The 26764-nt window shown below is 37.1% G+C and overlaps 1 protein-coding gene across 8 annotated transcripts; it reads left to right on the top strand.

The window, feature by feature from the left end:
* The first annotated feature begins 1258 nt into the window (after positions 1–1258).
* Positions 1259–24922, top strand: OCIAD1 (OCIA domain containing 1). Of its 8 annotated transcripts, none has more exons than XM_007123435.4 (9): positions 1259–1281; positions 2834–2896; positions 3319–3399; positions 7826–7879; positions 14441–14488; positions 16086–16221; positions 17133–17308; positions 21358–21510; positions 24403–24922. In XM_007123435.4, exons 2-9 carry the CDS (start codon positions 2839–2841, stop codon positions 24438–24440), a joined length of 744 nt encoding a protein of 247 aa, XP_007123497.1. In that variant the 5' UTR covers positions 1259–1281; positions 2834–2838; the 3' UTR covers positions 24441–24922. The 8 variants fall into 8 exon arrangements, with proteins under 8 accessions (XP_007123497.1, XP_007123499.1, XP_023987759.1 ...); XM_007123437.4 differs by lacking the exon at positions 1259–1281 and adding an exon at positions 1304–1448; XM_024131991.2 differs by lacking the exon at positions 1259–1281 and adding an exon at positions 1356–1557.
* Positions 24923–26764: the final 1842 nt, after the last annotated feature.

Genomic DNA, 26764 nt, shown 5'->3' with positions numbered 1-26764 from the left:
GTTAAGAAGAAGGAGTAATTAATTCTCAGGGTGTGTTTCAGGAAAGGCTTCACAAAGGAGGTAATGGAAAAACAGGATTCGAAATATCAATAGCATTGACAAGGCAGGGAGGATGGTTGTGCCAGCAGCAACAGCACACAGGGAACTGTGAGTACAAAGGGCTGCAGGCTGCGTTTCTACAGTGAACACTAAAATAGAAGAAAGTGAGGCTCAAGAGGACAGAGGCCAAGCCATGAAAGGGCCTGATATTCTGTGCATGATGGGAGCTATAAAAAGCCGCTAAGGAAGCAACCACAGGATTGGATTTGTGTTTCAGATCCATCACCATAGGCTGTCTCTCTGAAATATGTCTGTGGGAGAATAAATTTGAGGCAGTGAAAAAGATGCAATGAGGATGGTGACAGTGGGGGTCAGTAAGAGATAAAGATATCGGAGAGGTTTTTTTCGGAGTTAATCAAACAAACGGATAGGGCCGTCTGTTCACTGTTGAATGACCAATAACTTTCAGTATCTTGGCACACAGCAGGCACTCAACAAATATTTGTAGAATGAATGAATGGTGGCTGAGTGCGGCAGCACGGTCTGACCAACAGAAGCCCGGAGCTCCGCACTCAAATACAAAGTCTTCCATTAATAGAGAACACTGAGCGCTAAAGCCTCGTTTAGGTGTGTTGCTTTAATCCTAACAACCCTATGAGGTAGGTCGTATTTCCATTTTCCAGATGAGAAAAACCTGAGGCTCACAGAGAGCGAGAACGTACCATGCCTGAGGTTTCTATAACTAGGGAGAAGCTAGGCTCAAAAGTCAGCCAGCCAGCCAAGTGCGCATGTTTAATAATTACTCGCTACTACTTAGCCTAGAGACTCAAAGAAGTAAATGAACTACGTAAAGCCTAAAAGCACAGAAAGCTAAGAAAAGTCGCTCTCAACAAGCGGATAAAAAGGGCTTCCACAACGTTCCTGCCAGCCGGTCACTGGAAGATCAAGGCAGCACGGCCCAACTGCCTAAAGCCAAGCCTCCCCCGCGGTGCAGGAAGGGTATAGGGGGGTGGGGCTCGGGTCCGCAGTGGGCGAACGCGTAGCCGCAGTGCAGCTCGTGAGCGCCGCCGGGAGTGGGCGAGGGTGGAGGAACGAACCGAGAAGGACGGCGAAGATTAACACAGGCCTACGCGTGTATTCCGAAGCTGTTCGCCTTTGGACTCCGCAAGGCGGTCTTGACGTCATTTCCTTCCGTAGGTCGCCAGTGCTTCCGGGTCGCGGTCATTTTGAGCCCGTATCTGGGTGAGTTCTGGGCGGTCGCGTCGTTGACCGCTCCCCACCCCCCACTCCGCTGCGGTCCTGCGCGTTTCCTGCCCCCCCTTCCCTCCCCCTACCGACCCCTGTCTGGTCCCCTCTGGGCCTTCGGCCTCTGGTCGTCCGGGCTTGCCGCCCGCCGCAGTCGTCGGGAGGTGGGTGAGGTGACGCAGAAAGCCCCGTTCCGCCCCCCACCTACCCACTCACCACCTCTGCGCGGGCAGCCGCTCCGCTGCACCTTCCGCCATTTTCCCGCCTGCTAGGGTGGGCCGATCGCGATCCTCTGGGTCTCGGGCTCCTGGGTGCCTGTGATCAGGGTTGGTGAGGGAGCGTGTCTGGGGGGTGTGGATGGGAGAAATTCATGGTGACGGATGTGCGTAGGTGTTGCAGGTGGGAGACGCGGTGGGCGGGGGATGGGGTGCAGGAATCGACGGTCTCTTAATGCGGTTTTTTTCTTTGGGATTAGGAGATTAAAATGATGTTGTGTGAAGGGGTCTTGTCAACCCTGTCAGTCTCTCTGTTGGGAGAAGTAAGAGGTTTCCATTGTTTTCCTTTACGTTTGTTTTAGGGTATAAGTAGTTTATTAAGCAGTCTCCATCCATCCATGAATTCATTTACCCTTTCTGATCTTGTTTCTTAGCGAAGGGATTGGCATGTAGTAGACCCTCAGTGATGAGTTATTGAATAAGTGAATTGTGGAAGGGGCGCAGTTGCTATTCTCATCGCGTATGACGTTTCCTGTTTTCATTTACGTTGTTTTTAAGATGGGAGTAAACACGATCCTGTGGAACATTCTGTAAAATGCGTAACTATCTAATCTATTGGTCTCTTAAATTCGGACGCATGGGTTAAAAATAATGATAAAGTGTATGTTCTTGAAATGCTATGCATTTTTTATATCTTGTATATTTTTCTAGGTGTCTGTTTGGGGAGGGAGGAAAGTTTCGAGGCTACAGAATGTGCTGTTAGTTTCCCACCACAGGGAGAACGATATGACGTCCTTGTTATTTCATTTTTTTGTAGTACTGCTTTGTAGAGGGGGTTTCCTGCTGATTATTTCATTTTTTAAAATGGAAGCCCAGAAAAGACTTGGGATTTTTCTTCCTCTATTTGGAGAATTATCCTAATCATTGGGCGTATATTTCTGAGAGAATCCAAACATAGGATAATGTGAAATAAACCAGCCTCCGGTGGAAAAATATGTCTTTTTAAAAAATTGGTAACATTTTGTTACTTAACTTGATAATAATCAGTTGATAAATACTTACAATGCATCTTTTCGTTTTCAATTACAGGACCTAGTGACTAGTTCTAAAATAATAGGTTTGTGACTCTTTTATTAAGGCAGCTTTTTAAGTACTTCAGATGTAGTAGTGCTTAGTAAATATTTGTTGATTGGTTGCCACGTAGACTAGTAATTTTAACGATGCTGTATCTTGATTTACTTTGTAGACTAGTAATTTTAACGATGCTATATCTTGATTTACTTTGGCCAATCTCAGTCGTTTCTAATACTTAACAAGAAATGTTTTCGATGCAGGAAAGATGAATGGAAGGGCTGATTTTGGAGAGCCGAATGCAGAAGTTCGAAGACCAATTCCCCGTAACTATCAATTAAGTATTTATAATTAGAAGCACTTTTTATGTAGAGAAATTTTCACTGCCTTGAATAACAGTAGCCACGGGGCTGGCTTCAAGGGTGTGTGACCTGTGCAGTTATACAGGAACCCATTAATGATTTACTGTGGCATCTTTAAATTCTTAATAATTTGAACAGAGGGTCCCAAATTTTAATTTTGCACTGGACCCAGCCCATTTTGTAGGCAGTCCTGACTACATAGCCAGTAGAACAGTAGCACTAATTTTATGTTTGAAGTCAGAATTTGTTAAAAGTTTACAAGCCACTTATTCCATTACTTCATTAAAAAAAACATGGTATACTATGTTAAGGTTTAGACTAAGGTATTTTTAGACTTAGTTTTTCCATGGGTGTTTTAATGTTTGCCAATTTTCCTTGGTGAAAAGACATAGGGGCTGATTACATTCCAACAGAGGAAGAAAGAAGAGTCTTTGCAGAATGCAGTGATGAAAGCTTCTGGTTCAGATGTAAGTTAAATTTTCTAATCAACAAAATTTGACCTTTAGTACCTGAAATTATAATGATTTCACATAGAAAAAATGGGCAAACTTTTGGCATTAGAGGTAAAAGAGGTTGATTAAGGAAATAGAGTTGAACACGTTTTATTTCTTTGTTTAAAATTTTTAAATTGAATTGTAGTTGATGTATGATAATATGTTTCAAGTGTACTATGTAGTGGTTTGACATTTGCATATATCATGAAATGATCAGAATTGTGTGCATCTTAAAGTAATAATTTCTAGAACTGTTTCCAAGACCCTGAAGTATTTTTGTTGGTAATAGTAATAGCATTTACTGAGTGTACATGGGTTATATAAAAATAACCCAATAAGGTTGATTACTATTACCCTCACTTTACAGATGGAGAATTTGAGGTTTAGAGATGTTAAGGGAGTTATCTATTGTTCCACAGCTGGTAAGCAGTGGTGTCTGGACTTGAAGCCAGGTCTGTCTGAAACAAGCTTATGATTTTAACTCTTAAACTTTTAACCATTATATGATAAAAACTGGTTAGTTTTATCATTCTGTTTTATCATTGTGAAATATTACACTACCAGCTCTTGATTTCTAATTAGAGACCATATACATGAGGATTTTATTTTTTTAATAAAAGAATGTTGAAAGCAACACAAAACATAATTTTCCTTTTGAATAGAACCCTGTTGTTGCTTTATGAGGTCACTGCAATCCTTTCAGGTAAGAAGGTAATTCTAACAAAAAAGCAGGATGGAGGGGGTGACAAGGATCAGTCACCTGGTATTTATGCATACAGTGTGTAAGGTACTGGTATTTATGTATACAGTGTGTCAGCATGGTATTTATGCATACAGTGTGTAAGTTACTGTGCTTGGAAGTCTTTGTCCTAAAGTAGTTTTATGATGTAGTTGAGACAAAGCTAACTCATGAAACACTGAGAAAGATTAAGTGTGTAACAGCAATAGGAATTTTAAAAAGAGATAAATTAATTGGAATTGATTTAGCTTTAAAAAGCCTTTATTAAACAAATGAGACTTAACAACTAATAGGACTTCAGGCAAATGAAGAATGGTGGAGGAGCATTTAGATGAAAGGGATAGTTAGCAAAGGCAGAATCTACAGTAACTTGATCTCTGCTAGATCCTTGAGGCTGAATGGATTGGAGCAGAGGTCTTTTGTTGGGGGTAGAAAATAAACATAATAGCAAGGAGTTAAAAGTTTGATTCATTATATATTGTAGGTTCTTGGGCCAAGGGGATGATATGTAAATTTTTTAAAGGAACATTAGTTAGCAGTGTGCAGAATGGGTTAGAAGGATGAAAAGGAGTACAACTAGTTATATCTGCCGAAACATACAGATAATGAAAGAATCTACATAAAAGGCTTAGTTTAATGTGTATTGTATGTTACAGTAGTTCTCCACCTCTGGAATTGCTGAGAAGGTATATGAATTCATATTTGTTTCATGCATCTTTTATTTTGTGAATATTTCATACATGTGTACTACTGGTTTCCGAATGAGACAGTGTAGTGACTTATAAGGGCATAGACTCTGAGGCCTGACTCTGGATTCAAATTATAGCTCCATCACATATTAGCTGTGAGATTTTGGAGTTCTTGATGTCTGTATGCCTCAGTTTCCTTATCTGTTAAATGGGGATAATATTAACCTATCTCATGGGATTAATTAATTCAATTTAACTTATTATAAGTGTTAAGCTATTAAATGGCTGTTAGTGCTATTGTGATTAATGAAGTAAAAGTTTCAATTGAAGACATAAATTATGAGTTTAGAGAAGCATTTTGCTAGTGTAAGAGAAGAGTTAAAGGAATTATAGGGGTCCTTGTGTTGGATATGAGTGGGACCGTGGTCATAATATAAAGTAGCATTTGGTCAGCAGTGTTATTGATATGCCTAAAGAAACATTATTTAACAGACTCTGGAATGGGAGTACAGTGGAAAAGGCCACTGACTTGGGAGTTAGAAGACTTGGATTTTGATCTAAGCTCTACCACAAACTAACCATCTTTGTTGCTTTGAGCAAATGACTTGTTCTTTCTGGATATCAGTTTACTCTGATTAGGATGAAGACTAGATAATCTCTGAAGTCTCTTTGAATTTTACCATTCTCTTTTTCTGTGACAGAATATATGAGTTGTAAAGAGACCTTAGTTCTAATCCATTACCCTTTAGAACATGAAGTTAAGAGATTTATGCAAAGACATGGTGGTGAATGGCAGAACTAGTACTTGAATCTCCTTAACCAGACTATTTGCATTGTGCCGTCTTGACCTAAGAAGCGAAATGGGGAAAATATTGTCCATTGTAGAGATGGCCAACGAACTTACTGCCTTTTACCTTTATATGATTCTTCAGTTCTTCATGTTGCAGTCCTTGAACCAAGCTGAAGGAGAAAAATGATTGCAAATTGTACTGATGCTGTAATTTTAAAAGATTATCCTTTGAAAAACCTTAAATATAGTATATGAAGGCATTTTAACCAACTAACTAACATTAGATCGTTCTTCCAGCAAAGGTAAAATCTGTTAGTATGTAGTAGAGCAAGGATTTAAACCTCAGGGTTTCTGCAAATTGTGTCTGATGGCAAAGCTAATGCCCTATTCCCGAGTTATGGATTTTAATCATGAATATTAATAATTCAAATGCTTAATGATTTTCGTTCTTAAATTTCCCATGTCCAGTCTAGACCAGGGATGAGCAAACTACAGCCCAAGGGCCAAATCTGTTTTTGTATGGCTATGAGCTAAGAATGGTTTTTACATTTTTAAATATTGAAAAAATCAAAAGATTTCATTACATGTGAAATTCCTATTTTTGCATCCATAAATAAAGTTTTATTGGAGCACAGCTTTGTTCATTTATTTATGGATTGTCTCAGTGCTTTTGCTTTAAAATGAGTAGTTGGGACAAAGACTGTGTGGCCGACAAAACCTAAAATATTTACCACGTGGCTCTTTACAGAGCATTTCCCAACCCTAGTCTGAAACTGTACTCTCCAATGTGGCAGCCACATGTAGCTATATCAGTTTAAAATAATTTACAACAGAAAGGATACAAAGGAAAATCAGCAAAGGGAAAGGAGTGTGGGTGAAATCCAGAGGAGACCAGGCACAAGCTTCTAAGAGTCCTCTCCCAGTGGTGTCATACAGAAAGAACGTGCTAAATTTCTCCAGTTGCATGTTGTAATAACACATGTGAAGTGTTACCTACCAAGGATTCTCATTAGAGACTCGGCACCCACGGTTTTTAATGGGGTCTCGCCACATGGGCACCCTCAGCCTAGCAGACTCCCAGAAGGAAAGGAAGTGTTCAGTATGAGCTGTATTTGTACAAGCAGTTTGGGCAGAGTGAGCCACTTATCATTCAGGTAAAGATTTATATCAGTTTACCAGTCAAGCTCCCAAATATAAGCTAAGGACCAACCTTGAAAGCAGGCCTTTGTAAGGAAAGCAGTTTTAGAGCTGTTATGTTAAGTCTTTCCTGCACACTACCTGACTGGAAAACACAGATACAGACTGCTCTCATCATCAAAGAAAATTTTATTGGGCACTGTGGGTATAGAAGACTGATTTCTTAAATTATGAGCCCCTTTGAGATTATGATGAGAGCTTTGGATTTTTCACTCTGGGTTAATATGCACATGTATGTCATATTTTCATTTAGTTTCACAGAATTCACTGGTTTAAGAGAAAGAGCATTAGTATTTAAAATATATGCTTTCTAATTCTTTCCCCAATCACCATATGATTTTTGGGCAAATAATATGTCTTGTGTATCGGTTCACTCAGTGTAATAAAACTTGACATCTAGTATCAGACATAATTCTTTGGAATCTGGAATCTGTCATTGAAGTGGCTGTGTGGCCTTGAGCAAATTACTTAACATCTCTAAGCTTCAGTTTCCTTATCTGTAATAATAGTAAATAGTAATAATAATGATAATACCTATTTTATAGAGATGTGGTAAAAATTAATGATAATGTACCGAAAGCACTTAGCATGGTACATGGAATTTAGCAGTTTGTAATATGCTTCTTGCTTCCCTCATCGTTAATTCTTTCCCCCTTTAACTCCAGAAGTAACTTTTGGTCGCTATTTCTATGTTGTTTTAATTGATGGTATTAGTGAATGGCTTTTTTAGATCCTAAATCTGGGTGGCTCTTAAATTATACTGTTTAATAATTTGTCATATTTTCTTAAATTTAAAATACGTTTTATATTTCCCTGAGTATATACAAGTACAGCTTTGAAAAGTGGAGAAATCTCTTTTAAAGATCTTAATTTTGCAACATAACTTCGTAGCTGGTTTTACTGATATACATTTATGTATCCTAATGAACTCAGACAAAATCTTTTCCTTTTGTTGGTGTTGACAAATTTTTTTTCCCCTTATAGCTGTGCCTTTGGCTGCAACAAGTATGTTGATTACTCAAGGATTGATTAGTAAAGGTAAATATTTTAAACTTTGAATTTGTTTAGCACTTTGGATACCATCGTGTTTTTATGTGTTATTTTCCTGATCTTTAGATAAAGGACATATGGTAATGTATCATATTAAAAATTATCACTAAAAAATTACTACAACATCAGAAGAGTTGTGTCCATGAACCCAGACTCACATATCAGATTTGAGAATTTGATGTCCATTAACTGTAGCATTGTAGCAACATTAACACTATAAGAGCAAGAAAGTAACTAAAAGCCAGTGGTAGTTTACAGGAAGGCAGAGAGACAAACCTGGTCTAGGTAGACCATCCATACAACTTATCACCTAGGAGCTTATATGAAATGCAGATTCATGGGCCCCATCTCCGACCTATTGAATCAGAGTCTTCCAGGATTCTTTTTTTTTTTTTTGTGGTACGCAGGCCTCTCACTGTTGTGGCCTCTCCCGTTGTGGAGCACAGGCTCCGGACGCGCAGGCTCAGTGGCCGTGGCTCACGGGCCCAGCCGCTCCGCGGCATGTGGGATCTTCCCGGACCGGGGCACGAACCTGTGTCCCCTGCATCGGCGGGCGGACTCTCAAACACTGTGCCACCAGGGAAGCCCGAATCAGAGTCTTTGAGTTAGAGCTCCAGCTGATTCTTGTGTACCAGTTTAAAGACTAGGAGTTCCCTAGCTCCCTCAACCAGCTTTGTCCTATAATAATGGGGGGAGTGAGGGTCCTTCCTTGTCCAAAATTCTATTGGTTTAAATAGTGAAGTTGAGTTTAGATTAGGTATTAAATATATCAGTCTCTACATCTTTAAATTTAGTAGTGTAAGCAGTAGAAATATTCATTACATTTATTTTGTAATAAATAAGTTACAAATTTATGGGAATTAGAAGGTATTCCAGAAAAGGATGGTTACCTTAGGATGGCCTTTATATATCCTAGAAAACTGTTCTTTAAATTAAGTAGCTCCTCCTAAAATGTTACTAAGATAGGAAGTTTTAGCCTTTTCATATTAGCAGTATGAAGTACTTAGTAGTATTGACACAACTAGTTGAGAAAAAGTAGTTTTGGAGGGAAATGGAAGGATTTTTTGAGGTAAAATTTTGGTTTTGTTTGGAGAATTTCCAAAGAACCTCATTACAATGTGCTACTGTGACAGGAATTTTAAAAAGGCAAACAAATCAAGATATATACTCTTATTTGTATATATACTCTTACTTGCTTTTTAGGACTAACTTGTTTTATAGACTAGAATTGTTTCTAGAGTGTGAAACAGACATTTTATTCAGATTACTTTTTTTTTTTTCTTTTTTTAAACTGTTTTTGGCTGCATCGGGTCTTCGTTGCTGCACGTGGCTTTCTCTAGCTGCAGCGAGCGGGGGCTACTCTTCGTTGTGGTGCGCGGGCTTCTCATTGCTGTGGCTTCTTTTGTTGCAGAACATGGGCTCTAGGCATGCGGGCTCAGTAGTTGTGGGTCGTGGGCTCTAGAGCGCAGGCTCAGTAGTTGTGGTACACGGGCTCAGTTGCTCCACAGCATGTGGGATCTTCCCGGACCGGGGCTCGAACCTGTGTCCCCTGCATTGGCAGGCAGATTCTTAACCACTGTGCCACCAGGGGAGTCCCTAGTCACATTACTTTTAAGGAAAAACTTAGGACTGGAGAAATTATAGTGTCTGTTATTGTACTGCCCATTTTATTTATCTTAGTCTTGTCAGTCATTAATGATTGGAGCTAGACTTGGGGGTGGGGGTGGATTATACAAAAGAAATTAAGAGCTGCTAGTGGTTCATGTGAGGAAACAATGTGAATACAGTGTTGAAGCAAATGGAGAATATAATTTAAATATTTAATAAGCTTCTAAGTTTTGTGGTAGAGATTCCAAGAGCTGTAGGTTTTCAAAGAAGATCTCTGCAGAGGTACTGTAATAAAGGAAAATTTGAAAGAAGTGGGTTTTGAAGATGGGCAGGATTTAGATTAAAAGAGATGGAAGAATATCTCAGGAAGGAGGGACCTGGTTATCAGAATAATAAGCATGACTAGTTGGGTGGACAGTGAGGAGACTGACATGGTTAGAGTGGCAAAGTCATGCAGGGAGGAATGAAAACGTATAGCTAAGGTAGAACCAGGAGAAATGGTAATTTTGAAAAGGTTACAAAGAAGAGAAAATTTTGGAACTTTGGGGCTTACGTAGAGTAGGAGACTTTGGACAGCTTGAAGATAAGGCAGAAGCAGTAAAAATTGGATGGGTCAGATTGTGGCTACTCACTTAGACCTTATATCTTCAACAGTAAAATCATACCATTGCTGGATTTTTTCCCTGGCTTGGGAATGCCTTGCTCCTACATGTAGCTAGTTTTACACATAACCAATCCAGAGAAATTCCCTTTTTCTAGTTACACACACATCTTTTTTTTTTTTTTTTTTAGTACATCTTTATTGGAGTATAACTACTTCACATGAATCCTACTGAAAATATCAGGACCTAGTACTGAGGTGACAGATTATTCTGTCAAGAGCCAAAATCCTCTTGGACTCCTAGTCACCATCTGATGTTTATTTGACTTGACATCAATGGTGATCTGTGCCTCTGATTTCATTTGCAAAAGTCGTGCCATGAGCAACAACAGTGATAAACATCTTTCTCTGTAATTGTTCATAGTGACTGAGCCTGGAGCCTTTCAGTGGAATTTATCATCCATTTTTTGGAAAGGATAAATTGTTGAAAGTGACTTAACCTGATGTGTGGAATAACATTTTCTTCTATTCAGCGTGTCACATGTTACCTTTATATTTTTGTCAGGGTTGTTTTGTTGTTGGGGTGTTGATACTTTGAGTAAAAAATACAGAAAAGAATATTGAGTAATATGTCACTCATGTAACTGTCTCCCAGAATAAAGGGCTTTCAGTATTGTTGAAACTGTACTGGGTTCTTGTTTTTTGGGGGGTGAGGTGTTTTAATTAAGAAGTCAATCTCAAAAAAAAAAAAAAACTTGAAAGAAAAATCTTCTTTTATATCCCTTTACAGTTGCTCCTAGATGTCTTGCATTTGAAGCCAGACTTCATGAATGAGCACTTCACTTTTTAAAAAAAATTTATTTATTTAATTTATTAATTTTTGGCTGCGTTGGGTCTTCGTTGCTGCGTGCAGGTTTTCTCTTGTTGCAGCGAGTGGGGGCTACTCTTCGTTGCAGTGTGTGGGCTTCTCATTGCAGTGGCTTCTCTTGTTGTGGAGCACAGGCTCTAGGGCACGCGGGCTCAGTAGTTGTGGCTCGGAGGCTCAGTAGTTGTGGCTCGCGGGCTCTACAGCGCAGGCTCAGTGTGGCACATGGCCTTAGTTGCTCCGAGGCATGTGGGATCTTCCCGGACTAGGGATTGAACCCACGTCCCCTGCATTGGCAGGCAGATTCTTGACCACTGTGCCACCAGGGAAGTCCCGAGCACTTCACTTTTTATTTCTTTCAACCCACTGCAGTCTGTGTCATAGATTCTGCATATAGTCTGACATGTTCTAAAACTCTTACCAGTACAACCTCTTTGTTGCTTAAATTCAATGGACAGTTGTTGTTCTTGACCATTATACAACTTTAACCAATCCTTAAAATGTTCTCTTCCCATGGCTTCCATTACAGCACATTCTTGTGGTTTTTCTCCTGTCTCGGGCAACTTCTCCATTTTTTTCATATGTTTTTTGGGTGTCTGATAAGCACTATACACTGTTTTTGGTATATAGCACTAAAAGACAAAAACCCACGACCTCTTGGTACTTACATTGTAGTCTGGGTTTTCTTCCTTCACTTGTGTTGTTCTTCAGAGTTTTACTTTGTCTTTTGAGTTTTTAGTCTATATAGTATCCAGCAATAATATGGGCTTTGGTGACCATTTATTGCTCTAAATCCCCATCATTATCTCTAACCTAGATAATCTGCTCCAGAATCATATTCTGCATATCTCCACATGGATGGCCCTCCTACAGTCTCCTCAGATTGAACTCAAGTTCAATCCCAAACTGAATTCACTTCTCCATAAATTAATTCCTCCATTTTCCCTATGTCTGAATGGCATCACTCTCCATCCAGGAAACTGAGACATTATTTTTCACTTCTATCCTTTACCTGCTTTGTCCAACAAATGTCCATTCTCTAGTACAGCTCTTAAATATTTCTGTAAACTGTCTCCATCTGCACTCCCGTTGTAGTTAATGCAACCATTTGTTGCCAAAAGTATTACATTAGCTTCAATAAATGTATTTGCCTCCATTCTTGCTACTTCCCTTTAGAATATGGGCTGTCTCTGGCACCTGACAGAGGGCATAGTGCACGTAGTAGACACTCAAATACAGGAACACCTCATTTTATTGAGCTTCACAGATACTGTGTTTTTTACAAATTGAAGGTTTGTGACAACCTTCATTGAGCAAGTCTTATCGACACCATTTTTCCAACAGCATCTGTTCACTTCTGTGTCTCTGTGTCACATCTTGGTAATTCTTGCAACATTTCAAACTTTTTCATTATATTTGTCATGGTGATCTGTAATCAGTGACCTTTGATGTTACTATTGCAAAAAGATTACAGCTTGTTGAAGGCTTAGATGATGGTTAGCGTTTATAAACACAAAGTATTTTTTAATTAAGGTATGTACATTGTTTTATAGACAATGCTATTGCACATTTAATGGTATAGTGTAAACATAAATTTTATATGCGCTGGGAAACCCCAAAATTTATGTGATTTGCTGTATTGCAATATTTGCTTTATTGCAGTGGTCTGGAACTCAACCTGCAATATCTTCGACTTATGCCTGTATTTGAGTGGATGAATAGCAACCATCACAACGTATTGTTTTTGTCTTCATTCACTCTCTAGACTGTAAACTCTGAGGGTAAAGAGAGTGTCTTGTTTACTGTTATATTCCTACTTCCTAGCGTGTAGTGCCTGTGTGTTGTAAGTGGTCTGTAGCTATTTGGTGACAGAATAAAGGAACGACTTTTTTGTACAAATTTAGATATTGTTACCATCCTCCCTTTTCTTCTCATCTCCGTTCATTTATACAATGAAGGAACTGAGGCTAACAGCATAAATCTGTTGTCTGTTTTTTATATAAAATTAAATCATAAAATTATATATACATGATGACAATCTTTTCCGTACCTTCTTTCAACATGGTGAGATTCATCCAGTAGTATGCTAAAACTGGCTTGTACCAGCTCCGGAGAGCTGATTATTAAAATTTCAGGAACTTGGCAAGGCAATTTTTAAACCATTGGTAGCTTGAAATTGGTCATGGGGCAAGTATTTCATCACAGAAATCGACTGACATTACAAATCAGGGCCTTTTATTTGGAGAGCTGGTTTACCAGCACATCACTGGATTCATCCACATTGTTGCATGTAGTTGTAAATTATATATTCTCATTGCATATAGTTTTCTGCTGTGTGAATATGTCATAGCAGTTTATCCATCCTTTTGTATATTGATGATAGTGTAGTTTCTAGTTTTGATATGTTTCCCTCGTACAGATATGTGGTTGACCCAGCACAATATTTTGAAGACTAATTTTTGTTCACTGCAGTGCAGTGTTACCTCTGTCATAAATCAAGTGACTGTGTATGTGGGTCTGTTTCTAGACTCTTCTGATTCTGATTATCTGTTCTTGTACTTAAAACACACTGTCTTAATTACTATAGTTTTATCACAGATATTGATATTTGGTGGTAGTCAGTTCTCCATTATGTTCTTCAATATTGCCTTGGTTTTTCTTGACCCTTTGTGTTTCCACATGAATTTTAGAAAAAGCTTTTCAATTTGGGGAAAAATTTTCTTTGATTTTAATTGGGATTGCATTGAATTTATAGGTGAGTTTGTGGAGAATTACCATCTTTACAATATTTAATTTTTCAGTTCATGAACATGGTGTGTTTCTCCATTTACTTAGCTTTCATTTCTCTCAGTAAATTTTGTAGTTTTAAAGATCTTTCATGTTTTTCATTAGATTTGTTCCTGGGGCTTTGATGTTTTTTTGGTGCTATAATAAATTATATTTTTAAAAATATTGGGGGTTTTGTTTGTTCCTGGTATATAGTGGGTTTTTTCATTTTTGTTTTTATTTTGTATATTGACTTTGTATCAAGTGATCTTGCTAAATTCACCTATTCTAATAGATTAGTCTTTTGATTTCTTCACATTTCTCTTGATGTTGAATTCTCTTTTAAATAGCATCAGACTTCTTTTGTGTTATGGAAAGAGCTAATGTTGTCAGATGTTTAAAGATCATCTGTACTGATCTTTCCTTGTATCTTTGTGGGTAGCTCAAAGCTGCTGAGAAATAGATACATCTTACTTTATACTGCACTGCTAAACTTATTGCTAGTTTTGTCTTACATTATGAAAGACCAGATAATGACTAGCAGAAGTAGTTTCTTTGTATTTTTTACCATAATTTCTGTGCCATTCTCTTATATACTCTTAGCATAAACTTGGCATAAAGCTTTTCTTTTACCTCAGTAAAAGATAAAACATCTTAATTATGTAAATGGAACAGTGTTACTCAGAAATATTTACTGTTTTATCTTTAGGAATCCTTTCAAGTCATCCCAAATATGGTTCCATCCCTAAACTTATATGTAAGTATGAACAATACTAGTTCTCTTAGTTTTTCTACCTAAGTAAAATAACTAGCTTTTATCAAATGTTTTGTGTCACTAATAACAGTTATTTGGTTATTTGTTTTGACATCATTTTGTTTAAGCTTTTCATCAAATGGACTACTTGGGCATTTTATTGTTAGCATTAAAAATCATGAGCTACTTGAAAGAGGCTTTTTTTTTTTTTTTTTTTTTTTGCGCGGTACACGGGGCCTCTCAGTGTTGTGGCCTCTCCCGTTGCGGAGCACAGGCTCCGGACGCGCAGGCTCAGCGGCCGTGGCTCACGGGCCCAACCGCTTTGCGGCACGTCGGATCTTCCCGGACCGGGGCACGAACCCGTATCCCTTGCATCAGCAGGCGGACTCTCAACCACTGCGCCACCAGGGAAGCCCCTGAAAGAGGCTTTTTTTTTCTCTTTTTATAATGCAATAGAACTATTAATTTTAAATTATTTTGTTAAATAATTATATTTTAAAAATTATATTAAAGATATAATAATTTAAATTATATAATTAAAGATATAATATTTGAAAGTAAGTTCTCTTGGTCTGTGAGGAAAGAAAATTGTCCAGCTATTCTGATTAATTAAAATAAAGTGTATTTTAAAATTAAGCGTAATTTTTTAAAACCTCTTTAATTTGCAATCAGTAAATAAACATAACTTACATTTATAAGCATAGCTTCTTTACATTTTATAATATGGTTGATAGAAAAGATACTAAATTGCCCTGAAAAAAGAGTACCTGAGGCTTTCTATGAATCTTTCCAGTGTAGTCTCTATTGAATAAAGATGCAACAGTAGCCATATTTAGGTACACTTCATAATATATTATTTTAAGGGGCATGTGTTGCACCTGGTTTAAAAAATAATCTTATGAAATTAGCAGGGCAAATGGTGTGATTCCCATTTTATAAGGAATGAAATGGCCTAAATCCCTGTGACCAGGCTAGAATTGTGTTGTTTTGATTCCTCATTCCATTATACTGTTACCACATTTTTCCTATCTGTATTAATAAAGTAATTAGTAAAGTAGAATTTATCTTATAGCAGCTTTATTTTAACTTATTTTATTTTGTGAAAGTGAATTATATCTACCGAATCTTTCTGTGAACTCTGAATGTGATTTAATATGGTACTTTTACCATTATTTCAGGAAATCCCAGTTTTTCCACACCAAAGACATATTTAGAACCACACTTTTTAAAAAATTTTTTATTTATTTATTTTTGGATGTGGTCAGTCTTTGTTTCTGTGCGAGGGCTTTCTCTAGTTGTGGCAAGCTGGGGCCACTCTTCATCGCGGTGCGCGGGCCTCTCACTATCGCGGCCTCTCTTGTTGCGGAGCACAGGCTCCAGACGCGCAGGCTCAGTAGTTGTGGCTCACGGGCCTAGTTGCTCCGCAGCATGTGGGATCCTCCCAGACCAGGGCTCGAACCCGCGTCTCCTGCATCAGCAGGTGGACTCCCAACCACTGCGTCACCAGGGAAGCCCCACATTTTTTAAAATATTCTTTTAGAAAAGGTTTTTGTCTAAAGAGGCATATTGAGTTACACTTTTTGTTTATTTTTACTAAAAGTTGCTTGCATCATGGGATACTTTGCTGGAAAGCTTTCCTATGTGAAAACTTGCCAAGAGAAGTTCAAGAATCTTGAGAATTCCCCTCTTGGAGAAGCTTTACGATCAGGACAGACACGACGATCTTCACCAACTGGGTAGGCCATTCAGATCTTATTAAAGGTTTTTCATTTTAGGTAAAAAATTATAACTAGATATTACCGTAATTGAGGGCATGAAACATGGCCTAACTGAAGGAACATTTGAAACTTGCCATTTTGCTGCAAGCTAAAGCTAATTTTGTTTTCAAAAGTAGAACAAAATTTGTTTACTTTTGTTTGAAATATAGACTTGCATTCTACTGGGAGTTCATGTCCCAGAATGAGAGATTTTAATTTGTCAAACACATTTGGTTACTATACTTTGACTTTTTTTGTTGTTGTTGTTTGAATTCCCAAATATTATCAATCCCATCTCTTAACAGATTTCAGCTTTGTAATCCTTCTGTTGTTTAAAATTGTAGGGAAATTGTGTGAGTATAGATAAATGAATCTGTGTGTCTTGATAAGTAGGTAAATAAATAATAAGGTAGTTAAGTAGATTTGGTAGATAGTCCTATCATAAATGGCAAGCAGCATAAATCCCATGAAAGCTAGTATTACTTACATCTACTTCAGCAAAATAGTGTTTATATGGACTGCTGCCTGTGGAAGTAACTTCCCAATTAATTTGGGAAATGGACATATTTTCTGATCTGAAGTACTTTTTCTTTCCAAGAACTTTAAACACACTAAAATGATGTCTAAAGCCTAATAATTAGAAAATTGGATATATATTTTCTCTTCTCTATAGTAAGAGTGACAATTTTTAAGTTGTATAAGTGGATCAGAAGATATTTTTAATGTTTTTGTGGCAGAAACAGACTTTATTTTACTGTTTTAAATAACTATGTTAAAATTATATGATTCCTTTAGAAAATGACTAGTTTTCATACCTTAACACACACTTCTTTAAATAAGGTATAGACAATAACCTGTGTTTTTTATACAGTATGATTTTTCTTTTACAGGCACTATTCTCAGAGGTCAAAATATGACTCAAATGTGAGTGGTCATTCATCTTTTGTGACATCCCCAGAAGCAGACAACATAGAAAAAGAGATGCTTCCTCATTATGAGCCAATTCCATTCAGTGCTTCTATGAATGAATCTACTCCCACTGGTATTACTGATCATATTGCCCAAGGTAGAAACTTCTCTTGAAATGAATTTCAGCATTTTATGGTCCAACGTATGTATAAACTTTTATTTGATGACCTTTTCTGCTGGATATCACCTATATGTTGCACCATCAGCCTAAACTCAGCATGTTTGTTTGCTCTTTTGTTCATTTGAATTCATTCTTCCTTCATTCAACATTTTTTGAGGTCTAATAGGTATCAGGCACTCTGCTAGGTATGGAAATAAAGATGAATAAGACCTAGTTCTTGGCCCTGAGAAACTCTCTGTCTGCTAGAAGATAATAGAAATATAAGGATAAATTATTAATATGTTCCATTAATTGAAAATACTAACCGTGTTTAGTGAAATAGCAAAGAAGAAATGATAAACTGTGCCACAGAAAGGCTTTAAAAATGTTACACTTGGTAGTGTGGTCTTAAAGGCCACCTTAGCTTCTTTGTAATATGAGAAAAATAATAATTACCTGCTTTACAGAACTGTTGTCAAGTGAGAAAATCCATGTGAAAGTGCTTTGTGAAGTTTGTGTAAATACTAGTTTTGAAGATTATGTAATGTTGCATGAAACAGCATCACCTTTGGATTAAGGCCTGGATATGAATTACTGACATTTGCTAGCTATTGTAACTTTAGGCAAGTAACTTGTAATTTGTGATCCCTGCAGTTTCTTGATCTCTTGAATAGAGATGATAATACCCTTCTTAAAGAACTTTGGGAATGAGATGAAATCAGAAGTAATGCCTGGAAAGGAATAGGCTCTCAACAAATGTTTGCTAGCTTGCTTGCTTTCTTGCTTCCTTCCTTGCTTGCTTTCTTCAGTCTAATTTGCAGTGAAAGATGAATTAAAAAACAGAAAATACAAGTTTACAGTTCCTTACCTAAAATCCTAAAATCCAAAATGCTTTTTTAAAAACCAGGTTTTTAAATAATTAGTGATAAAAATCTGACCTGAACTCATTTTAAGCCCTGACCTAAACTGATATAACTCTATTGATAAATGTTTATCTTAATATGATTTTTTTCTAGATTTTGTTGTAGAAATACTGTGTTTGCTTATTCATTGCTACTTCAGTGGACATTAAGTAATAAGGGATATATATGGTAATGTTTTTCTAAAGTCTGAGAAACTGAATTTTGAAGCATTTCTGACTCTGAGGGTTTGGAGAAGGGATTGTCAACCTCATAGAGTATTTGAAAACGTGTGCTTTGAAATAAGTACAATCGGCCAGTAACTATGGGGAATAAAGAAGGTTAAAGGAACATTTGGGTCTTCGTTTCTTTTGTTTTAAGACAGGAGAGATTTGATTCTATATGTAGGTTAAAAGGAGGGAGGGGATGTAGTGGCAAGAGAGGCATTGGTTATAGGTCAAGTAAGGTTCCAAATGATGTGGAAGGGGTTCTAGGTAGGTCAGGGTATAAAGTAGCCATTAGCTAGAAGAGGCTGTTTAATTAAAATCACATCAAATTGAAAATTCATCAGTTCCTCAGTTGCTTTGGCAGCATTTCAATTGCTCAGTAGCCATATGTGGTAATGGCTACTGTGTTGGACTGTGCAGATATAGATATAGAATATTCTCATTATTATAGAAAATTGTACTGGACAGTGCTGCTTTTAGAGCAAGAGTCTGGGTTGGTGAGGGGGTTATTAACTGAAGAGACAGGAGAGAATGGAAGTTAATTAAAGAGATTCTTAAGTGGATGAAAGTTGTTGATAGTCTCTTAATCCTCAACTAACTTTTTTTTTTTACCTGAATGGTTGGAAACAAAGACATCTGATTAGTCAGAAAGGGAAGGAGGTAGGCAGCTTAGGAAGAATGGTTAAAGACATTATTTTATCTCCAGAGTCAGCTGTCCTTGTCCCTCACTGCATCTCCCATTTCCCCGGTCTCCCAAGTTCAAATGCATTCTACATCTATTCTAGCCACGCACCAACTCTTTCCTTGCTGTGTCTTGCATCCTTCCTTGCATTTGCATTAGAAAATTTAATTCCACATTACATAATTTCTTTGCCAAATGAAAACAGACAAAAAGGCCTTTGGTATCTGCCCACAGACTACAGCAAGGCCCAAATTTTAATATATTTTAAGTCCTCCACTGCAGCCATCCATCCGTCCATGCTCTGCTACTCTCACCACCCTTGTTTAACTCAAGATTGCCACTCTTAGTTCCCCACATGGGCCCACAGTGGCCTCCTTTGCTTTGCCCCAGCTGCAGTCCTCCCTTAACCAGGACATCCTCGCTTTTTGTTTAAGTCCTATTTGTCCTCTGCTTTTTCTTACCAGGAATTGAAAGAGTTATTAATCTTTCAAAGCAGAAAGCATTCTTTCATAGTTACTTTGAGACTTACTATAGGTAGTGTGTTACAGTTAGATTTAAATCAACGCTTTTTTACATTTTCCTGTTCCTTCCAGCTCTTTACAGTAAATCATGCTCCCTACACAATGCAAGATATTTTCATTTGGCTTTTATAAGTGGAAAAAATTCTCCCTAATATTCTATCTAATTTATGTTTTCATTATTTGTCACAGAATTTCAGAACAATGAAATATTTTTCTTTTGGGTAAGAAAAAGTATTAGACCTGGAAGGAACTTTAGTGATAGATCATCTAGTTCAAACTTCCTTATTTCACAGTTGAGAAAACCAAGACTCAAAGAAGCTTAGTGATTTGCCCAAGGACATTCATTAAATGTCGGCAGAGTTGGAATGAGAACCTAGAATTCCTCACTACTAATCTAGTATATACTGTTACCTTCAGAATTTAAAAAATATCATTTATGGTGAAGGGAAATGAGTTAAATAATTACTTACTACTAATGAAATGCAAAGTGCTTTTAAACCTGGTATACAGTTTTAATACTTTTTTAGTAAGAAAAATAGGTTTTCAACCATGCTATATAATATTAGAACTAACTAGAAATTTAAATTCTCTGTGCTTTGTATCAGTGCAAGTATATTTTGTAGTAAAACAAGATTGTAGTTGAATGCATTCAGTGTATAGTTATGTTGCTTTGAAAATTGTGATTTTTCACTGGGACCTTACCATTGAGTTGCACAATAGTACCACTTACAAAAACTTTTTAAAAAAATTATTTTAATTCATGTGGTTATATTATTAAAATGATAGGCACAATTTCTGTCTCATTAAAAACCTCTGAAAAATATTACTTTTGGAGTGGTCTGTTAGATTTTGTAAGTTAAGTAGTTCACTGAATGTTATGTTAGCATTAATTAATTTCTTTAAAAATGTTTATATGGCCTTCCTTGCTGACTGTCTATTTTATAAACTATGTTCAATATTTGGTCCTGTCAACCAGTATTAAGAATAACCATTTCCTTATTTTTATATCAGTGTTTGACTCTTTGATAATACATAATCATACTTTGATTTTCTTTGGGAGAGAGAAAGAATAAATGCTGGTTCTCCAGGTAAAAGTTGCCACTTTTTTCTGCCTCAGTATTGCATCCATTAGACCTGAATATGAAAATGATGCGTACTCTGATTAAAGGTTATGTAATACTTTTCAGTAGCTATTTTCAAGTGTTTTTATTTAAATATAAAGAGGATAAGATAAATATCTTTTTAATAACTGGAGTTGTTTGCATATATGGACTCTGGATACAGGAACATTTAACTATGGAAATGTTACTAAATAGAATCTATACTATGTCAAGTTTTGTTCAGTTGTCACTAGTAGAATGTATTTCTCTTTACTTATGTAAGCTGTATGAATAACTTCCCAGTTTAGAACAGTGGCATTTTAATGAGTGAATTGTGCTGGTTTATATTATATCCATTCTTCTTCTGGCCATGGTTAGTTTAAAATTTTTTTTTATATTTTAAATTTTAGAAATAACAGCTTGAAAGTATACGAGGAAGTAGATTTCAGTTTTATAATTACCTTGGGGAAAATATAGTACCTTTGGAATGCTGGTAATAATTTGATCCTTTGTTTTACTTTATTTTTTTTGTAGGTAAGGAGCATTTGTAAAATTTAGCTGCTTTTGGATTTATTCACATCCTTTTATCACCATTTATTAACTGTTTGTTGTTTTAGGACCTGATCCCAACATTGAAGAAAGTCCTAAAAGAAAAAATATAACATATGAGGAATTAAGGAATAAGAACAGAGAGTCATATGAAGTTACTTTAACACATAAGACTGACCCCTCAGTCAGGCCTATGCAGGAAAGAATGCCAAAAAAAGAAGGTATGATAGTCTAGTCTGAATCACTTTACGCTTTAGGATTGGAAACTGCAGCATTAAAAACTTTAATTATACTAATGTGTGATTTAATGCCTCAGGCAATTAACCAAAATGACATTTTTTTTTAGAGAATAGCTACTTAACAGTTATTAGGTCTTCCTTTTTTCAAGTGTTCCAAAGGCCATTTTGTGTTAGAAAATAATGAAGTCCAAATAGTAGTAAAACTTAAGACGGTAAGACTAGTTTTGTAATACAGTGTAGAAATTATACAAACATTTGACTATTTTCCCTTATGAGAAGCTACCCTGGGAACTGATATCATTTTTCAAATGATGCATCTATTGCATAAAACCAGACCTGGTGCCTAGTGGCTGTAATGCCACTTGTGGCAGAACCACAGAGTCCTGATTGAGTAATAAAATGATTTTCTTATATAATATCTATGAAGTCAAGATAGAGTTATATGCCTTACAAATCAGCTTTTAGGGTATTTCCAAAAAATGAGTTTGACTTTTTTTAACAGTACTTTTACTCTATAATTAATTAATATATACAGATTTTTTAAATGACAGTTTCTTTTAAGTCCTTTTTGAACAGCTGTGCATTACCCAAAGTAAATTTTCTGATACCAAAAATTTACCGCTAACAGAAGAGGTCATTTTGAATAGGGGTTTGAAGCTGTTTCAGTATAGAATTTTATGATGTCTTTCTTGAGGAATTTTAGAGGATGTGTCATTGTTTCAAGGTTTTCTATTTACTACTTTAAAAATCAAAGGAGGGAATAGGTCCCTGGTACCTTCTTAAGAGTCAGTATGCCACAGAGGATGCAAAAATACATAAAAATCCTTAGTATTTTTTATTATGATCGTTCCTTTAGAGCCAGTTTTATTTCTAATTGTTAGTAGTTGTTTCATTTAGAATTCTGTTTTATAACAATGATCCACCTCTGTCATGTTATTGATGTTTTTTACACCTTTAAAATAGATTTGTAATCAATAATACTTGTTAATGTTTGTCATAAAAAATTTATTGTAAACCTTATGCATTCAGTGGTCATTACTCTGTAATATGTAAAGACTTACCAGTAATCTGTTCTGCTAATTAATTTGAGGATTTAGACTGTAAGCTCCATGAGGGCAGGCAGTTAGTAGTTTTCTCATTTTTGTAACCATTTCTATTGTATGTCAAGGCTAAGAAAAGGGAATATTGTAGATGTGTGGCATTTGTTGAATTTGGACATTTGTGGTTTTGGCTGTGAACAGTCTTAAAGTTCTGTTATGTGACACAGTAAAGTGAAAGAATTTTTTTCTTTGTAAAAAGAAAGTTGGGGGCTTCCCTGGTGGCGCAGTGGTTGAGGGTCCGCCTGCCGATGCAGGGAATGCGGGTTCGTGTCCCGGTCCGGGAAGATCCCACATGCCGCAGGGCGGCTGGGCCCGTGAGCCATGGCCGCTGAGCCTGCGCGTCTGGAGCCTGTGTTCCGCAGCAGGAGAGGCCACAGCAGTGAAAGGCCCGTGTACCGCAAAAAAAAAAGAAAGAAAGTTGATTTTTTTTTTTTTTTGGCACTTTATATAATTTAAAGAAAAAACAGTTATGAAACACTGTGATTTTCTAGGATGTTCTGTTTTAGAATCTAGACAGAAATTTGACAGTACAATGTAAATTCACTAGGTCAGAAAGTGTCACTTAAAAGTTTTCAGCTTCATTTTATGTGGATTATATTTTTTGGTATTTACCTAATTAGAAATTATGGCAGAAATTTTAAATACCTAAGCACATTTTCAGTTAGCTGTCAGAGCAGTGATGTCACCACACATCATGTAGCTTCATGAGAATTCTGCCAGAAGCTCTGCCTTATACACATGAGGGAAGGAAAGCAAGGGAAAAGGCAAAATATGAGGGGAAAGTTTATATAACGTCTTGGTATAATAACAAAATATTTTTGACTTCATAGACTTACTGGAAGGGTCTTGGGGAAGGGGTCCCTAGTTATATATATATATATCGCCTCTCCCATTGCAGAGCACAGGCTCCAGATGCGCAGGCTCAGCGGCCACGGCTCACGGGCCTAGCCGCTCCACGGCATGTGGGATCTTCCTGGACCGGGGCACAAACCCGTGTCCCCTGCATCGGCAGGCGGACTCTCAACCACTGTGCCACCAGGGAAGCCCCCTAGTTATATTTTGATAACTGCTTCTTTACATTGTTATGAATACTTCTGAAGAGTTATAATTCACAGGTGAAGGCTATGTAGAAGAGAGGCTAAAAGTTAAGAGTAGAAAAGACAGAAAAACATGTTTGAAAATATAATTTCTTATAAAATGCAAGAATATTGGAGAGTATTTCCTTCTTGTACTGATATTTCAGCTCCTGGGAGAGATTAAATTAATCAAATCTGACCATTTCTATTACTATATTTTTGTGAAAAACAACATTCAAATGTTTATCATTGTTGTTATTTTTCATTTGCTGGTAACTTTTTTGCACGTGCTATAATATATACCACACTCACTTAGGCGGTAGAGTTCTAAAGGCATCCAGGCTTTGGACCTAAACATAACTGTCCAAATTTCGGTTCTACCTGTTTGATTAAGCTTGTACCTTGGGCAAGTTACTAATCTGTTTTCCTTAGAATGGGGATTGTGTTTTCTTTATAAGGTTGTTATGCAGATCTAATACTTAATGTAAAGGTCTTGATACAGTGCATTAGAATTTATGTCTAACCTCCAGTTCACAAAAGTCTAGCCAGCCCCTTTTTATAATTACAGTTTGACTCTCATGTGCATTTATTCAAATCAGAGAGAAACATAACTTTAAATCATAATAATAGCAAACATAAAATAGTGCCTTTTACTTATTACCATTTGGAATCATCAGTTATTTGTGCTTTTTTCCTAGTCAAAGTAAACAAATATGGAGATACTTGGGATGAGTGAAAAATTGCATCATTGGACCTACTGAAGGAGTTTAAAATATCCAGCTTCATCTAGGTGGTCATGAACATCTGCATGCTTTGAGCTCAGCAGCAGTCTTCATAAACACATTTAAAACTAGAACCTGGGTTTTTGTGGTTTGGCTTATGAAGATGATGTCTTAAAAACTTACATTTTAATGTTCATATTGTGTGAATGTATTCATTTGGGGGAACTCTTTGAATGATGGTAGTATACCATGATTGTACACAGTTTGTGAAATTGTATTAAGTTAACAGGGCAAGGATGCTCTGTTATAAAACTATCCAGAGAGTGTAATGCTCTAGAATCACTGTATCTGGAAATAAATGAAATCTGCATGTTGAATGGGGGGGGGAGCAAACATAATTTTAAGTGTTAAACTTTACATCAGAAATTATTAGAAAGCCTTACTCCAGTGTTTGCTGTATTCTCTTTATGGTAAATAAAATATAAAGGAACATGCATCTTCATTGATTTTATGGTTTTATTGTTTTCAGTCTTTTTTAAATACAATTATAAGTAAGTGGTGTTTTGTAAGGATAGGAAGTAGTCATCTGAATATTTAATGATGATATGATGAATGTGACTCAGGTAAATAAAGCAGAATACAGTGAATAGCTCAATGCCTTAAAAAAGCAATGTTTGAAAAATTTGCATATTCCAGGGGAATAAAAATTTGGTATACTTTCTTCATTATTAACCTAACATTTCTGGTTCAGGTGAATGGAAAATGAAATTGTGGTCTCATCTAAATTATACTTACTCGTATTACATTTCTATCAGAAACATAGTGTTTCAGTTAGTTACTGCTGCAAATCATCCCCAAACTTTGTGGCCTAAAACAACAATCATTTATTTATTGTCTCAGTTTTTCTATGCATCAGGAATTAAGGAAGGATTCAGCTGAGTGATTTCGCGCTGGGTGTCTTAGGTTTGCAGTCAGATGCTGGATGGAGTGGAAACAGCAAGGGAGCTAGGCTGGGGCTGGCCAGGGCTTTTAGTTTCAGGACCTTGTTGTGTCTCTCCTTGGGTGAGTGTGGGCTCCTTGCTTAGGGCCGTTAGACTGTTTACATGATCACTTAGGGCTCTAGTGTGAGTCCAGCAAGCATGTCAAAAGCTGTTGCCTGTTATTTATGACCTTCCCTCAGAAGTCACGTAGTATCATTTTTTCATAAGCCTGCCAGAGGGTGGGAGCATAGACTCCCCAACTAGTCACATTTTTAAAAGAACACGTGGGATGGAAGATGCTGAGCTATCTTTTCAGTCCCCCATTTGACCACAGTAATTCATACCATTCCCACGTGCAAAATAAACTCATACTTTTCCCAGGTCCTCCATTATGACAGCTCAAAGTCTAGGAGCTCATCATCTAATCAGGTCCAGGTATAGATGAGGTACTTGGGTAAAGATCCTTTAGTACCATTCCTCTCAGTCTGAAGACTTACGAACTTAGAAATAATCTTCCCTCTTTGCCCCAAATTCCTATTAGGAATAACATCGCTTCTCTAGACTTTCCCATTTTAAAAGGAGGGTGGGGAGAAGGAGAGGCATACACCAGTCAGTTGTCTATTAACAGTTAAGTCTATTAACTTGTTGCTTTGACTAGGATTTAGGCATAACCCCCAGGGCTTATTCTCCATGGCTCTTTTGTCCTGTCCTCTGAGTCATCCTTTCCCACAAATCACGTGTTTGCCACTGAGTAGTGTTATCAGCCTGCCTCCTGCCCATAGGAATTAGAAATCCCAAGGTCTCTACTATCCCTATCCAAGCTGATAGAAGTTTTTTAACCTCTGGAGTTGTTACATCCATTCAATTACACAAAAGCCCTCCATAAATCTATTGGAAACAGTCTCTTCTATGTTGGACTCCCTGTGAGGCTAATGAACAACATCCCTAAGATTCGTGGAAGCCTTGGGCAGGGTCCACAAAGTCATGCCTTCAAGACTTGTAAAGGCCATTTGCATCTAAGTGTCCTGAGGCACTGTCATCTTTCTCAGGTCTGAAACAAATCTTAGGGCCCGGCTCTGGATTTGATATTTGCGTGGAAGCCATTTCTGAATATGAGAACCCTTTCCTGGCTTAAAAGACTTCTGAGCCTCTCCAAATCACATTTGAGAATGGAGTAATTTGTTCCTTGTGGTATGTTTCTCCTCTCATTTTACTTTAGACAGGTAGAAAAAGCCAGGTGGTACCCTCAGCACTGCCCAGAAATCATAGCTGGATCAAGTTTATTAGGTACATTTTTTTATTTTCCATTTTACCACAGGTGACAGTTTTGCTGAACTCTGCTGCACAATCAAGGTCTC

Source organism: Physeter macrocephalus, chromosome 7, assembly GCF_002837175.3.
Source record: "Physeter macrocephalus isolate SW-GA chromosome 7, ASM283717v5, whole genome shotgun sequence".
NCBI classification, from domain to species: Eukaryota; Metazoa; Chordata; class Mammalia; order Artiodactyla; family Physeteridae; genus Physeter; species Physeter macrocephalus.
This window is presented reverse-complemented; position numbering and strand designations above follow the sequence as displayed.